This window comes from Salmo salar, chromosome 15 (assembly GCF_965601325.2).
Source record: "Salmo salar chromosome 15, fSalSal1, whole genome shotgun sequence".
In the NCBI taxonomy this organism is placed as follows: Eukaryota; Metazoa; Chordata; class Actinopteri; order Salmoniformes; family Salmonidae; genus Salmo; species Salmo salar.
The window spans coordinates 28,401,640-28,417,500 of NC_138305.1; the positions used below are offsets into that span (position 1 = coordinate 28,401,640).

General features: G+C 44.6%; 1 protein-coding gene across 6 annotated transcripts in view; it reads right to left on the reverse strand.

The window, feature by feature from the left end:
- LOC106571102 (ryanodine receptor 3) overlaps positions 1–15,861 on the reverse strand; it is a 234,663-nt gene that overhangs the window by 54,402 nt on the left and 164,400 nt on the right. For all 6 annotated transcript variants that reach the window (XM_082961634.1, XM_082961633.1, XM_082961632.1 and 3 more), the window contains 11 exons: positions 10,754–10,917; positions 10,442–10,520; positions 8,481–8,570; positions 4,676–4,810; positions 4,491–4,562; positions 4,007–4,082; positions 3,347–3,470; positions 1,226–1,341; positions 1,021–1,088; positions 786–907; positions 407–456 (listed from right to left, as the gene is read on the reverse strand). In XM_082961634.1, the coding sequence (XP_082817760.1) occupies positions 407–456; positions 786–907; positions 1,021–1,088; positions 1,226–1,341; positions 3,347–3,470; positions 4,007–4,082; positions 4,491–4,562; positions 4,676–4,810; positions 8,481–8,570; positions 10,442–10,520; positions 10,754–10,917 (1,096 nt within the window). The remainder of the gene's footprint in view (positions 1–406; positions 457–785; positions 908–1,020; positions 1,089–1,225; positions 1,342–3,346; positions 3,471–4,006; positions 4,083–4,490; positions 4,563–4,675; positions 4,811–8,480; positions 8,571–10,441; positions 10,521–10,753; positions 10,918–15,861) is intronic.

Below are 15,861 nucleotides of genomic sequence, written 5' to 3' on the forward strand. Positions count from 1 at the left end.
ACAGACTGGTAAAGGCCTGGCACACAGGTAAAGACATTGACAGACTGGTAAAGGCCTGGCACACAGGTAAAGGCCTGGCACAGAGGTAAAGACATTGACAGACTGGTAAAGGCCTGGCACAGAGGTAAAGACATTGACAGACTGGTAAAGGCCTGGCACTGAGGTAAAGACATTGACAGACTGGTAAAGGCCTGGCACAGAGGTAAAGACATTGACAGACTGGTAAAGGCCTGGCACACAGGTAAAGACATTGACAGACTGGTAAAGGCCTGACACACAGGTAAAGACATTGACAGACAGGTAAAGGCCTGGCACAGAGGTAAAGACATTGACAGACAGGTAAAGGCCTGGCACAGAGGTAAAGACATTGACAGACAGGTAAAGGCAATGACGAGGTGGTCCTTACCAAAGAGTGAAATCCTGTGTCTGACAAGAGCTGCCATCTTACAGAAAAGGCTGGAAAATATAGGAGAGCAAAGGGAATGAAACAACCAGAGAAAGAAAGGAGAGAAGAACCAAGCAGGAAAACAAGAAAATAGCTCACAAGTTGTTCATGTTTATTGTAGTACCCAGTCTGACATCAACCCGTAACTACCTTCCCTAGACACCAGGCTAGGTGAACTTTCCTCCATATTGCTTACACCTCTATCTGATCCTCACAGGTCTAAAGGTCTCTGACTAGACACACTCACATTAGAAGACTGTGGCTGGGGATTCTGTGTTGATTTCAGACTGGCAACATTGTCATTCACCAGTGTGTCCAGTCCCACTTACAGGTACCTTACCTGGTGATCATCTCCTTCTCTTTGTTAGAGGCGTAGCCACTGCTGCTCAGGTTCTTACTGGGCGAGGACAGGAAGTACATGCTGTGGTTCTTAAAGTACATGTCTATGAGAGGTAGCAGCACCTATAGGGCAGGTTGGGAGGAGAAGGGGTGGATCAAGGCAGAGCTTAGAAAGCCTATTCCACAGTGTCTACAATTCATTTCCTGTCTATTGTTGAAAGACTTTACATCCATACCTTGGCAAAGAATTTGATTTCCTGATCGTGAGGTGATTTGTCTGTCTTTCCACTGGTGGCCATGGCCTCTGGGAAGAAAAACAAAACACGTTCAAATATGTATAAAACTTAAACTAGACACTAACTTGACTAAATTACATTCACATTAATTGTCAATTCCATATTTCAAAGCACATTAATTAATTCAATGTCTGAGTGGACTCACCCAGGTGAGCAATGAACTCCTGAGCTGAGTCCACATACTTCAGAATCCTCTTAAGGAACGTGTAGGCAAACCTCTTCTCCATGGACGACGAGTCCGGCTCCATGTCCTTCAGGTCTCTGCAGAACATCAATAACAAACAATAGTACTTTATTGATCCCCAAAGGGGACATTTGTTTGCAGCAGTTAATATATATATATATATATATATATATATATATAAGTGTCATGAAAGCCTGTTTTAGTCAGCTGATTACTGTTTTAGTCAGCTGATTACGGTTTTAGTCTGCTGATTACTGTTTTAGTCTGCTGATTACTGTTTTAGTCAGCTGATTACGGTTTTAGTCTGCTGATTACTGTTTTAGTCACGCCTGCTCCCGCTCCCCCTCTCTGGCGCTCGAGTGCACCAGGCTGCCCATCATTACGCACACCTGTCACCATCATTACGCGCATCAGTGTTCATTGGACTCACCTGGACTCTTTCACATTTTGATTGCCTTCCCTATATCTGTCTGTTCCTCTGTTTCAGCCCTGTGTCAGCATTAATGTCGTTTTTGTTTTCCCTGTCCTGTTTCATGTCTGTTTATTAATTAAATGTTCACTCCCTATAATTGCTTCTCATCTCCAAGCGTCTGAATGCTGACACCCATGTTGGAAGGATCAGGGAGTTTGTTTTGTTTTTGTTAGTGAGGCACACCCGATGGAACCGGAGGTGCCTCAGCTGGCTCGTCGGGCTTCCACACCTTAGCTGGCTCGAGAGGTTTCCTTGCCTCGGTTGGCTCGGCAAGCTCCCACCCCATGTCACGCCTCAGCGGGATTGTCAGGCTCCCACGCCTCAGCGGGATTGTCAGGCTCCCACGCCTCAGCGGGATCTTCTGGCTCCCACGCCTCAGCGGGATCGTCAGGCTCCCACGCCTCAGCGGGATTGTCAGGCTCCCACGCCTCAGCGGGATTGTCAGGCTCCCACGCCTCAGCGGGATCGTCTGGCTCCCACGCCTCAGCGGGATCGTCTGGCTCCCACGCTTCAGCGGGATCGTTTGGCTCCCACGCCTCAGCCGGCTCGTCGGCCTTCTACGCCTCAGCCGGCTTGTCCATCTCCCTTGTCTCGGCCGGCCCGTCAGGGGTACTGTTATGCCTGCTCCCACTCCCCCTCAAAACGTGAAGGAGTCCAGGTGAGTCCAATGAGCGCTGATGCGTGCTTGAGGGCACCAGGCTGCCCATCATTACGCACACCTGTCACCATAATTATGCGCATCAGCGCTCATTAGACTCACTTGGACTCCTTCACGTTTTGATATATCCTACATCTGTCTGTTCCTCTGTTTCATCCGCGTGTCAGCATTAATGTAATTTGTGTCCAAACGCTGTCCTGTTTCATGTCTGTTTATTAACTAAAATGTTCACTCCCTGTACTTGCTTCTCGTCTCCAAGCGTCTGTCCTAACAGTTTTAGTCTGCTGATTAGTGTTTTAGTCTGCTGATTAGTGTTTTAGTAAGCTGATTAGTGTTTTAGTCTGCTGATTAGTGTTTGTCTGCTAATTAGTGTTTTAGTCTGCTGATTAGTGTTTTAGTCTGCTGATTATTGTTTTAGTCTGCTGATTTTGGTTTTAGTCTGCTGATTAGTGTTTTAGTCTGCTGATTAGTGTTTTAGTCTGCTGATTAGTGTTTTAGTCAGCTGATTAGTGTTTTAGTCAGCTGATTGGTGTTTAGTCTGCTGATTGGTGTTTTAATCTGCTGATTACGGTTTTAGTCTGCTGATTAGTGTTTTAGTCAGCTGATTAGTGTTTTTTTGATACTCTGATTGGTTAGAGACGATCCAATCTCTGACGAGTTTTGTTTTGTACAACACTCCTCGTGCCCCTCGTCACCACAAACCACTTCAATGCTGGCAGTCTCAGACTGAAGTATGTAGCTAACGACAGAGCAGCTGAAGAACTTAGTGTGAGTCATCAGGATAAAAGTTCAGGTGGTATCTCTTTCATTTTAACACATTCAGTTGCCAACTGAACGTGACTTTGACAGAATGTAAGAAACTGTGATTGGCAGATTGCAAGCAATCAGTTAATCAATCAATCCATCCTCGGTGGTAACAGACAGGTGCAGTAAGTTAGGGGGAGTCTCTGACCTGGTGACGATATATCCATTGATCTGCAGGAACTTAAAGAGATCCTGGGCCTTCTCTCTGTCTCTGTACTTCTCCTTGGCTGTCAGGGTGTCATAGGGCACCAGCAACGGGTGGCTCCCTCCTCCTGGGGCAGACAGCACACATCAAACAGTGGCAACACGTTCACAAAAGTACAGTCAAGTCTTACACACGCTTGAACGTACACTTTGCATGCTGTATTCCTGGGTGGTTACTGTGGGTGTGTTTGTAAAGTCACTCTGGCCATCTACTCTGATTTCTCGTCTGTGCCAGAGAGCAGAATACCTGAGGAATTTACGGCTGCGCAATACCCATTGAATATGACCAGTGTCAGTAAACGTCAGGGGAAAACAACGCAATTCAGGTGTTACCAGCAGCACAGCTACAGTCACTAACGCTCTGGATAACATGAAAACAGCCTAACCAGTTCTGCTAGGGAGAGTAAAATGGTCAGAGTGAGGTGTCCATACTCCTCGGCCAGAGCGTCCAGTGTGCGATCTGAACGCTCCAAGAGAGAGCGAAATGCTCAGAATTTACAGACGTACAAATTCACTCTGGCACGCCAGAGTTAATTTACAAACACACCATGTATCTCATTGGGTGATTACAAGGGATGACTGGCCCTGTGACTGGACTACATACCTTTACTGTTCAGCTCAGTCTTCTTCTTCTTGGCCCAGATGTTGTGGTAGTTCTCTGCTACGACCTCCACCATCCCCTACCGGGGGAACACACACACATAGACATGGAGAACAATCACTTGAATGTGTTATGGTGTACAACAGACCTGGGTTCCAATACTATTTCAAATCTTTCAAATACTCTTCCTTAGAGTGGCAGGCGGGGTGGGGTTAGTACTTTTGGGACTATGCTATTTGTCCGATTGAAAAAGGTAACCGTAAACAAAGCACAACAAATTCCAATAGCATGTGAACCCATGTCTGATGCACAGTACAGAGCAACAACCATGCCCCACAGCACACTGTACCTGCTTAGTAACATGACATCAGATATGATGTCATATTACATTATATAGTATCAGGATTTGATAGTGGGTAAAACATTCTGGAGGACATCGTTCAATAACAATAACATAACAACATAGCAATTGTTCCATGGCAACAACCTGCAACTCTCTGGATAGAGTAATATTGTTCAGATCCAATGGTGGTTCCGGGATGAATTCGTTATCGTTGTCCTGTCAACATTAAAAGATAATACAATGAATAAATAACTACAGAAATGGGTGATCTGGTGTATCGACGTAGGTGACGTTAGCCATTCCAAAACATGAAAACACACACACACTACCTGAGTGGACTCGGAGATCTTGCTTTGTTTCTCGATGAACATGGCCTCTCCCTCTTTGGTCCTCTCCATGTTCCAACCCATAGCCAGCATGCTCTTTAGAGACTCCTTCACTGGCCAGCGGTACGTTTCTCTCTCCTACACAGGGAGGACACAAGCACACACACTGTGTAAATGACCCTTTCAATTATTTCTGTCACAATTAATACACTAATCTCATGTGATAGATCGTTAGCTAGCTAGCGCAAATAAATGTGGCTCTGGATTCCGAGGTTAGTGTTATAGTATCAACAGTACCTTCTCACTGAGTGACAGGTTAGTTATAGTATCAACAGTACCTTCTCACTGAGTGACAGATTAGTGTTATAGTATCAACAGTACCTTCTCACTGAGTGACAGATTAGTGTTATATTATCAACAGTACCTTCTCACTGAGTGACAGATTAGTTATAGTATCAACAGTACCTTCTCACTGAGTGACAGATTAGTGTTATATTATCAACAGTACCTTCTCACTGAGTGACAGATTAGTGTTATATTATCAACAGTACCTTCTCACTGAGTGACAGGTTAGTGTTATATTATCAACAGTACCTTCTCACTGAGTGACAGATTAGTGTTATAGTATCAACAGTACCTACTCACTAAGTGACAGATTAGTTATAGTATCAACAGTACCTTCTCACTGAGTGACAGATTAGTGTTATAGTATCAACAGTACCTTCTCACTGAGTGACAGATTAGTGTTATAGTATCAACAGTACCTTCTCACCAGTTGACAGATTAGTGTTATATTATCAACAGTACCTTCTCACTGAGTGACAGGTTAGTTATATTATCAACAGTACCTTCTCACTGAGTGACAGATTAGTGTTATAGTATCAACAGTACCTTCTCACTGAGTGACAGGTTAGTGTTATAGTATCAACAGTACCTTCTCACTGAGTGACAGATTAGTGTTATAGTATCAACAGTACCTTCTCACTGAGTGACAGGTTAGTGTTATATTATCAACAGTACCTTCTCACTGAGTGACAGATTAGTTATAGTATCAACAGTACCTTCTCACTTAGTGACAGATTAGGGTTATAGTATCAACAGTACCTTCTCACTGAGTGACAGATTAGTGTTATAGTATCAACAGTACCTTCTCACTGAGTGACAGATTAGTTATAGTATCAACAGTACCTTCTCACTTAGTGACAGATTAGGGTTATAGTATCAACAGTACCTTCTCACTGAGTGACAGGTTAGTGTTATAGTATCAACAGTACCTTCTCACTGAGTGACAGATTAGTTATAGTATCAACAGTACCTTCTCACTGAGTGACAGATTAGTGTTATATTATCAACAGTACCTTCTCACTGAGTGACAGATTAGTGTTATAGTATCAACAGTACCTTCTCACTGAGTGACAGATTAGTGTTATATTATCAACAGTACCTACTCACTGAGTGACAGATTAGTGTTATAGTATCAACAGTACCTTCTCACTGAGTGACAAATTAGTGTTATATTATCAACAGTACCTTCTCACTGAGTGACAGGTTAGTTATATTATCAACAGTACCTTCTCACTGAGTGACAGGTTAGTTATAGTATCAACAGTACCTTCTCACTGAGTGACAGATTAGTGTTATATTATCAACAGTACCTACTCACTGAGTGACAGATTAGTGTTATAGTATCAACAGTACCTTCTCACTGAGTGACAGATTAGTGTTATATTATCAACAGTACCTACTCACTGAGTGACAGATTAGTGTTATAGTATCAACAGTACCTTCTCACTGAGTGACAAATTAGTGTTATAGTATCAACAGTACCTTCTCACTGAGTGACATATTAGTGTTATATTATCAACAGTACCTTCTCACTGAGTGACAGGTTAGTTATATTATCAACAGTACCTTCTCACTGAGTGACAGGTTAGTTATAGTATCAACAGTACCTTCTCACTGAGTGACAGATTAGTGTTATATTATCAACAGTACCTACTCACTGAGTGACAGATTAGTGTTATAGTATCAACAGTACCTTCTCACTGAGTGACAGATTAGTGTTATATTATCAACAGTACCTACTCACTGAGTGACAGATTAGTTATAGTATCAACAGTACCTACCCACTGAGTGACATATTAGTGTTATATTATCAACAGTACCTTCTCACTGAGTGACAGGTTAGTTATATTATCAACAGTACCTTCTCACTGAGTGACAGATTAGTGTTATATTATCAACAGTACCTTCTCACTGAGTGACAGGTTAGTGTTATATTATCAACAGTACCTTCTCACTGAGTGACAGGTTAGTTATAGTATCAACAGTACCTTCTCACTGAGTGACAGATTAGTGTTATATTATCAACAGTACCTTCTCACTGAGTGACAGGTTAGTGTTATAGTATCAACAGTACCTTCTCACTGAGTGACAAATTAGTGTTATATTATCAACAGTACCTACTCACTGAGTGACAGATTAGTGTTATAGTATCAACAGTACCTTCTCACTGAGTGACAGATTAGTGTTATATTATCAACAGTACCTTCTCACTGAGTGACAGATTAGTTATAGTATCAACAGTACCTTCTCACTGAGTGACATATTAGTGTTATATCATCAACAGTACCTTCTCACTGAGTGACAGATTAGTGTTATAGTATCAACAGTACCTTCTCACTGAGTGACAGGTTAGTTATATTATCAACAGTACCTTCTCACTGAGTGACAGGTTAGTTATAGTATCAACAGTACCTTCTCACTGAGTGACATATTAGTGTTATATCATCAACAGTACCTTCTCACTGAGTGACAGATTAGTGTTATAGTATCAACAGTACCTTCTCACTGAGTGACAGATTAGTGTTATAGTATCAACAGTACCTACTCACTAAGTGACAGATTAGTGTTATAGTATCAACAGTACCTTCTCACTGAGTGACAGATTAGTGTTATATTATCAACAGTACCTTCTCACTGAGTGACAGATTAGTTATAGTATCAACAGTACCTTCTCACTGAGTGACAGGTTAGTTATATTATCAACAGTACCTTCTCACTGAGTGACAGATTAGTGTTATAGTATCAACAGTACCTTCTCACTGAGTGACAGATTCGTGTTATATTATCAACAGTACCTTCTCACTGAGTGACAGGTTAGTTATAGTATCAACAGTACCTACCCACTGAGTGACAGGTTAGTTATAGTATCAACAGTACCTTCTCACTGAGTGACAGATTAGTGTTATAGTATCAACAGTACCTTCTCACTGAGTGACAGGTTAGTTATATTATCAACAGTACCTTCTCACTGAGTGACAGGTTAGTTATAGTATCAACAGTACCTTCTCACTGAGTGACAGATTAGTGTTATAGTATCAACAGTACCTTCTCACTGAGTGACAGGTTAGTTATATTATCAACAGTACCTTCTCACTGAGTGACAGGTTAGTTATAGTATCAACAGTACCTTCTCACTGAGTGACAGGTTAGTGTATATTATCAACAGTACCTTCTCACTGAGTGACAGATTAGTGTTATAGTATCAACAGTACCTTCTCACTGAGTGACAGGTTAGTTATATTATCAACAGTACCTTCTCACTGAGTGACAGGTTAGTTATAGTATCAACAGTACCTTCTCACTGAGTGACAGGTTAGGTTATAGTATCAACAGTACCTTCTCACTGAGTGACAGATTAGTGTTATAGTATCAACAGTACCTTCTCACTGAGTGACAGATTAGTGTTATAGTATCAACAGTACCTTCTCACTGAGTGACAGATTAGTTATAGTATCAACAGTACCTTCTCACTGAGCGATTTATAGGGCTTCAGCAGTGGGTGAGTTTTAGCCTTGTCATCCACACTCTCTCCCATTTTCCAACCCGCTGTCACCTGGAAATCAAGAATTAGGCCATGTTAATCCAGGAGTTAGGCGATGTTAGGCCAAGAGTTAGGCCATGTTTGGCCAGGAATTAGGCCATATTAGGGCCAGGAATTTGGCCATGTTAGGCCATGAGTTAGGCCATGTTAGGCCAGGAATTCGGCCATGGTCGGCCAGGACTAAGGCCATGTACAGTTGAAGTGGGAAGTTTACATACACCTTAGCCAAATACGTTTAAACTCAGTTGTCACATTTCCTGACATTTAATCCTAGTAAAAATTCTCTGTCTTAGGTCAGTTAGGATCACCACTTTATTTTAAGAATGTGAAATGCCAGAATAATAGTAGAGAGAATGATTTATTTCAGCTTTTATTTCTTTCATCACATTCCCAATGGGTCAGAAGTTTACATAGTATTTTACAAGTATTACAAGGATTCATATTGTACAAGTATTCATATTTGGTAGCATTGCCTTTAAATTGAATAACTTGGGTCAAACGTTTCGGGTAGCCTTCCACAAGCTTCCCACAATAAGTTGGGTGAATTTTGGCCCATTCCTCCTGACAGAGCTGGTGTAACTGAGTCAGGTTTGTAGGCCTCCATGCTCACACACCCTTTTTCACTTCTGCCCACAAATTTTCTATGGGATTGAGGTCAGGGCTTTGTGATGGCCACTCCAATACCTTGACTTTGTTGTCCTTAAGCATTTTGCCACAACTTTGGAAGTATGTTTGGGGTCATTGTCCATTTGGAAGACCCATTTGCGACCAAGCTTTAACTTCCTGACTGATGTCTTGAGATGTTGCTTCAATATATCCACATAATTTTCCTGCCTCATGATCACCATCTATTTTGTGAAGTGCACCAGTCCCACCTGCAGAAAAGCACCCCCACAACGTGATGCTGCCACCCCCGTGCTTCACGGTTGGGATGGTGTTCTTCGGCTTGCAAGCCTCCCCCTTTTTCTTCAAACATAATGATGGTCATTAAGGCCGAACAGTTCTATTTTTGTTTCATCAGTCCAGAGGACATTTCTCCAAAAAGTACGATCTTTGTCCCCATGTGCAGTTGCAAACCGTAGTCTGGCTTTTTTATGGCGGTTTTGGAGCAGTGGCTTCTTCCTTGCTGAGCGGCCTTTCAGGTTATGTCGATGTAGGACTCGTTTTACTGTGGATATAGATACTTTTGTACCTGTTTCCTCCAGCATCTTCACAAGGTTCTTTGCTGTTGTTCTGGGATTTATTTGAACTTTTCGCACCAACGTTCCTGAGCGGTATGATGGCTGCCTGGTCCCATGGTGTTTATACTTGCATACTATTGTTTGTACAGATGAACGTGGTACCTTCAGGCGTTTGGAAATTGCTCCCAAAGATGAACCAGATTTTATTTCTGAGGTCTTGGCTGATTTATTTAGATTTTCCCATGGTGTCAAGCAAAGAGGCACTGAGTTTGAAGGTAGGCCTTGAAATACATTCACAGGTACACCTCCAATTGACTCAAATGATGTCAATTAGCCTATCAGAAGCTTCTAAAGCCATAACATAATTTTCTGGAATTTTCCAAGCTGTTTAAAGGCACAGTCAACTTAGTGTATGTAAACTTCTGACCCACGGGAATTGTGATACAGTGAATTATAAGTGAAATAATCTGTCTGTAAACAATTGTTGGAAAAATTACTTGTGTTATGCACAAAGTAGATGTCCTAACCGACTTGCCAAAACTATAGTTTCTTAACAAGACATTTGTGGAGTGGTTGAAAAATAGGTTTTAATGACTCCAACCTAATTGTATGTAAACCTCCGACTTCAACTGTATATACCTTACATTTAAACTCGTATACAGGAAAGACAGCGTCTGAACCTAGTTTTTGAGGTTACAGTACCTTCTCTGAGGACCACTTGACGTGGGAATGCTCTGCAAACTTGTTGGCGATGTAGTCCAGTTTCTCTGGAAGGGAGATACTAAGAAAGAAGGAGGAGACAGACGCCACTATTAGTCCTTCACTTCAATACAGCCTAGACATCTAGTGAGGTAAGGGCTAGTCTCCCTCTGCTCCCATCTTTTAGTCATATATGATGTCGTAATGAGCCTGTGTGTTCTGGGGATTCTGACCTTCATGTCCTGCTTTTGGTCATTTGTGTTCAAAAAAACTTTTAAATGTCAAAGTCTCTCTCTCTCTCCCTGGGCCACTTACTTGGCAGTGTTAATGGGTTTGGGGTCGAAGTTGCCGTGTGCATCCACAGACGCCTGCTTCTCCAGGGTGGCACCAGGGCTGGCATCCACATAGTCAGGTGGCAACGCCCCAGCGGTAGCGCACAGACAGGCCATGCCAGTCTTGAACAGGTCAGAGTCAAACTTCTGTATGGGGGGAGAAAAAACAGAGACAGGGGAAACAGAGGGGAGGCATACAGAGACAGAGGGGAGACAAACAGAGACAGGGGGAGACAGAGGGTTCACAAACAAAGACAAGGGGGAGACAAACAGAGACAGGGAGAGACAGAGGGGAGACAAACAGAGACAGGGGGAGACAAACAGAGACAGGGTGAGACAGAAGGGTCACAAACAAAGACAAGGGGGAGACAAACAGAGACAGGGAGAGACAGAGGGGAGACAAACAGAGACAGGGGGAGACAAACAGAGACAGGGTGAGACAGAAGGGTCACAAACAAAGACAGGGGGAGGCAAAGGGGTGAGGTAGCACACAGAGACAGGGGAGACAGAGGGGTGACAAACAAAGACAGGGGAAACAGAGGGGAGACAAACAGAGACAGGGGAAACAGAGGGGAGGCATACAGAGACAGGGGAAACAGAGGGGAGGCATACAGAGACAGGGGAAACAGAGGGGAGGCATACAGAGACAGGGGAAACAGAGGGGAGACAAACAGAGACAGGGGAGACAGAGGGGTGAGGTAACAAATAGAGACAGGGGAGACAGAGGGGTGAGGTAATAAATAGAGATAGGGGAGACAGAGGGGTGAGGTAATAAATAGAGACAGGGGAGACAGAGGGGTGAGGTAACAAAGAGAGACAGGGGAGACAGAGGGGTGAGGTAACAAATAGAGACAGGGGAGACAGAGGGGTGAGGTAACAAATAGAGACAGGGGAGACAGAGGGGTGAGGTAATAAATAGAGGTAGGGGAGACAGAGGGGTGAGGTAATAAATAGAGGTAGGGGAGACAGAGGGGTGAGGTAATAAATAGAGACAGAGGAGACAGAGGGGTGAGGTAATAAATAGAGACAGGGGAGACAGAGGGGTGAGGTAATAAATAGAGACAGAGGAGACAGAGGGGTGAGGTAATAAATAGAGGCAGGGGAGTCAGAGGGGTGAGGTAATAAATAGAGGTAGGGGAGACAGAGGGGTGAGGTAACGAATAGAGACAGGGGAGACAGAGGGGTGAGGTAATAAATAGAGACAGGGGAGGCAGAGGGGTGAGGTAATAAATAGAGACAGGGGAGGCAGAGGGGTGAGGTAATAAATAGAGACAGGGGAGACAGAGGGGTGAGGTAACAAATAGAGACAGAGGAGACAGAGGGGTGAGGTAATAAATAGAGGTAGGGGAGACAGAGGGGTGAGGTAATAAATAGAGACAGGGGAGACAGAGGGGTGAGGTAATAAACAGAGACAGGGGAGACAGAGGGGTGAGGTCACAAATAGAGACAGGGGAGTCAGAGGGGTGAGGTAATAAATAGAGACAGGGGAGTCAGAGGGGTGAGGTAATAAATAGAGACAGGGGAGACAGAGGGGTGAGGTAATAAATAGAGACAGAGGAGACAGAGGGGTGAGGTAATAAATAGAGACAGGGGAGACAGAGGGGTGAGGTAACAAATAGAGACAGGGGAGACAGAGGGGTGAGGTAATAAATAGAGACAGAGGAGACAGAGGGGTGAGGTAATAAATAGAGACAGGGGAGACAGAGGGGTGGGGTAATAAATAGAGGTAGGGGAGACAGAGGGGTGAGGTAACAAATAGAGACAGGGGAGACAGAGGGGTGAGGTAATAAATAGAGACAGGGGAGACAAAGGGGTGAGGTAATAAATAGAGGTAGGGGAGACAGAGGGGTGAGGTAATAAACAGAGGTAGGGGAGACAGAGGGGTGAGGTAATAAATAGAGACAGGGGAGACAGAGGGGTGAGGTAATAAATAGAGACAGGGGAGACAGAGGGGTGAGGTAATAAACAGAGACAGGGGAGACAGAGGGGTGAGGTAATAAATAGAGGTAGGGGAGACAGAGGGGTGAGGTAACAAATAGAGACAGGGGAGACAGAGGGGTGAGGTAATAAATAGAGACAGGGGAGACAGAGGGGTGAGGTAATAAATACAGGTAGGGGAGACAGAGGGGTGAGGTAACAAAAAGAGACAGGGGAGACAGAGGGGTGAGGTAATAAATAGAGGTAGGGGAGACAGAGGGGTGAGGTAATAAATAGAGGTAGGGGAGACAGAGGGGTGAGGTAATAAATAGAGACAGAGGAGACAGAGGGGTGAGGTAATAAATAGAGACAGGGGAGACAGAGGGGTGAGGTAGCACACAGAGACAGGGGAGACAGAGGGGTGAGGTAACAAATAGAGACAGGGGAGACAGAGGGGTGAGGTAATAAATAGAGACAGGGGAGACAGAGGGGTGAGGTAATAAATAGAGACAGAGGAGACAGAGGGGTGAGGTAGCACACAGAGACAGGGGAGACAGAGGGGTGAGGTAATAAATAGAGACAGGGGAGACAGAGGGGTGAGGTAATAAATAGAGACAGGGGAGACATAGGGGTGAGGTAGCACACAGAGACAGGAGAGACAGAGGGGTGAGGTAACAAATAGAGACAGGGGAGACAGAGGGGTGAGGTAATAAATAGAGGTAGGGGAGACAGAGGGGTGAGGTAATAAATAGAGACAGAGGAGACAGAGGGGTGAGGTAATAAATAGAGACAGGGGAGTCAGAGGGGTGAGGTAATAAATAGAGACAGGGGAGACAGAGGGGTGAGGTAATAAATAGAGACAGGGGAGACAGAGGGGTGAGGTAATAAATAGAGACAGGGGAGACAGAGGGGTGAGGTAATAAATAGAGACAGGGGAGACAGAGGGGTGAGGTAATAAATAGAGACAGGGGAGACAGAGGGGTGAGGTAATAAATAGAGGCAGGGGAGACAGAGGGGTGAGGTAATAAATAGAGACAGAGGAGACAGAGGGGTGAGGTAATAAATAGAGACAGAGGAGACAGAGGGGTGAGGTAATAAATAGAGACAGGGGAGACAGAGGGGTGAGGTAACAAATAGAGACAGGGGAGTCAGAGGGGTGAGGTAATAAACAGAGACAGAGGAGACAGAGGGGTGAGGTAATAAATAGAGGCAGGGGAGTCAGAGGGGTGAGGTAATAAATAGAGACAGAGGAGACAGAGGGGTGAGGTAATAAATAGAGACAGAGGAGACAGAGGGGTGAGGTAATAAATAGAGACAGGGGAGACAGAGGGGTGAGGTAATAAATAGAGACAGGGGAGACAGAGGGGTGAGGTAATAAATAGAGACAGGGGAGACAGAGGGGTGAGGTAATAAATAGAGACAGGGGAGACAGAGGGGTGAGGTAATAAAGAGAGACAGAGGAGACAGAGGGGTGAGGTAATAAATAGAGGTAGGGGAGACAGAGGGGTGAGGTAACAAATAGAGACAGGGGAGACAGAGGGGTGAGGTAATAAATAGAGGTAGGGGAGACAGAGGGGTGAGGTAACAAATAGAGACAGGGGAGACAGAGGGGTGAGGTAATAAATAGAGACAGGGGAGACAGAGGGGTGAGGTAATAAATAGAGGTAGGGGAGACAGAGCGGTGAGGTAATAAACAGAGACAGGGGAGTCAGAGGGGTGAGGTAATAAATAGAGACAGGGGAGACAGAGGGGTGAGGTAATAAATAGAGACAGGGGAGACAGAGGGGTGAGGTAATAAATAGAGACAGGGGAGACAGAGGGGTGAGGTAATAAATAGAGACAGGGGAGACAGAGGGGTGAGGTAACAAATAGAGACAGGGGAGACAGAGGGGTGAGGTAATAAATAGAGACAGGGGAGACAGAGGGGTGAGGTAATAAACAGAGACAGGGGAGACAGAGGGGTGAGGTAACAAATAGAGACAGGGGAGACAGAGGGGTGAGGTAATAAATAGAGACAGGGGAGACAGAGGGGTGAGGTAATAAATAGAGACAGAGGAGACAGAGGGGTGAGGTAATAAATAGAGGTAGGGGAGACAGAGGGGTGAGGTAATAAATAGAGGCAGGGGAGACAGAGGGGTGAGGTAATAAATAGAGGTAGGGGAGACAGAGGGGTGAGGTAATAAATAGAGACAGAGGAGACAGAGGGGTGAGGTAATAAATAGAGACAGGGGAGACAGAGGGGTGAGGTAATAAATAGAGACAGGGGAGACAGAGGGGTGAGGTAATAAATAGAGACAGGGGAGACAGAGGGGTGAGGTAATAAATAGAGACAGGGGAGACAGAGGGGTGAGGTAATAAATAGAGACAGGGGAGTCAGAGGGGTGAGGTAATAAATGAGACAGGGGAGACAGAGGGGTGAGGTAACAAATAGAGACAGGGGAGACAGAGGGGTGAGGTAACAAATAGAGACAGGGGAGACAGAGGGGTGAGGTAATAAATAGAGACAGGGGAGACAGAGGGGTGAGGTAATAAATAGAGACAGAGGAGACAGAGGGGTGAGGTAATAAATAGAGACAGGGGAGTCAGAGGGGTGAGGTAATAAATAGAGGTAGGGGAGACAGAGGGGTGAGGTAATAAATAGAGGTAGGGGAGACAGAGGGGTGAGGTAATAAATAGAGACAGGGGAGACAGAGGGGTGAGGTAATAAATAGAGACAGGGGAGACAGAGGGGTGAAGTAACAAATAGAGACAGAGGAGACAGAGGGGTGAGGTAATAAATAGAGACAGGGGAGACAGAGGGGTGAGGTAATAAACAGAGACAGGGGAGACAGAGGGGTGAGGTAACAAATAGAGACAGGGGAGACAGAGGGGTGAGGTAATAAATAGAGACAGGGGAGACAGAGGGGTGAGGTAATAAATAGAGACAGAGGAGACAGAGGGGTGAGGTAATAAATAGAGGTAGGGGAGACAGAGAGGGTGAGGTAATAAATAGAGGCAGGGGAGACAGAGGGGTGAGGTAATAAATAGAGGTAGGGGAGACAGAGGGGTGAGGTAATAAATAGAGACAGAGGAGACAGAGGGGTGAGGTAATAAATAGAGACAGGGGAGACAGAGGGGTGAGGTAATAAATAGAGACAGGGGAGACAGAGGGGTGAGGTAATAAATAGAGACAGG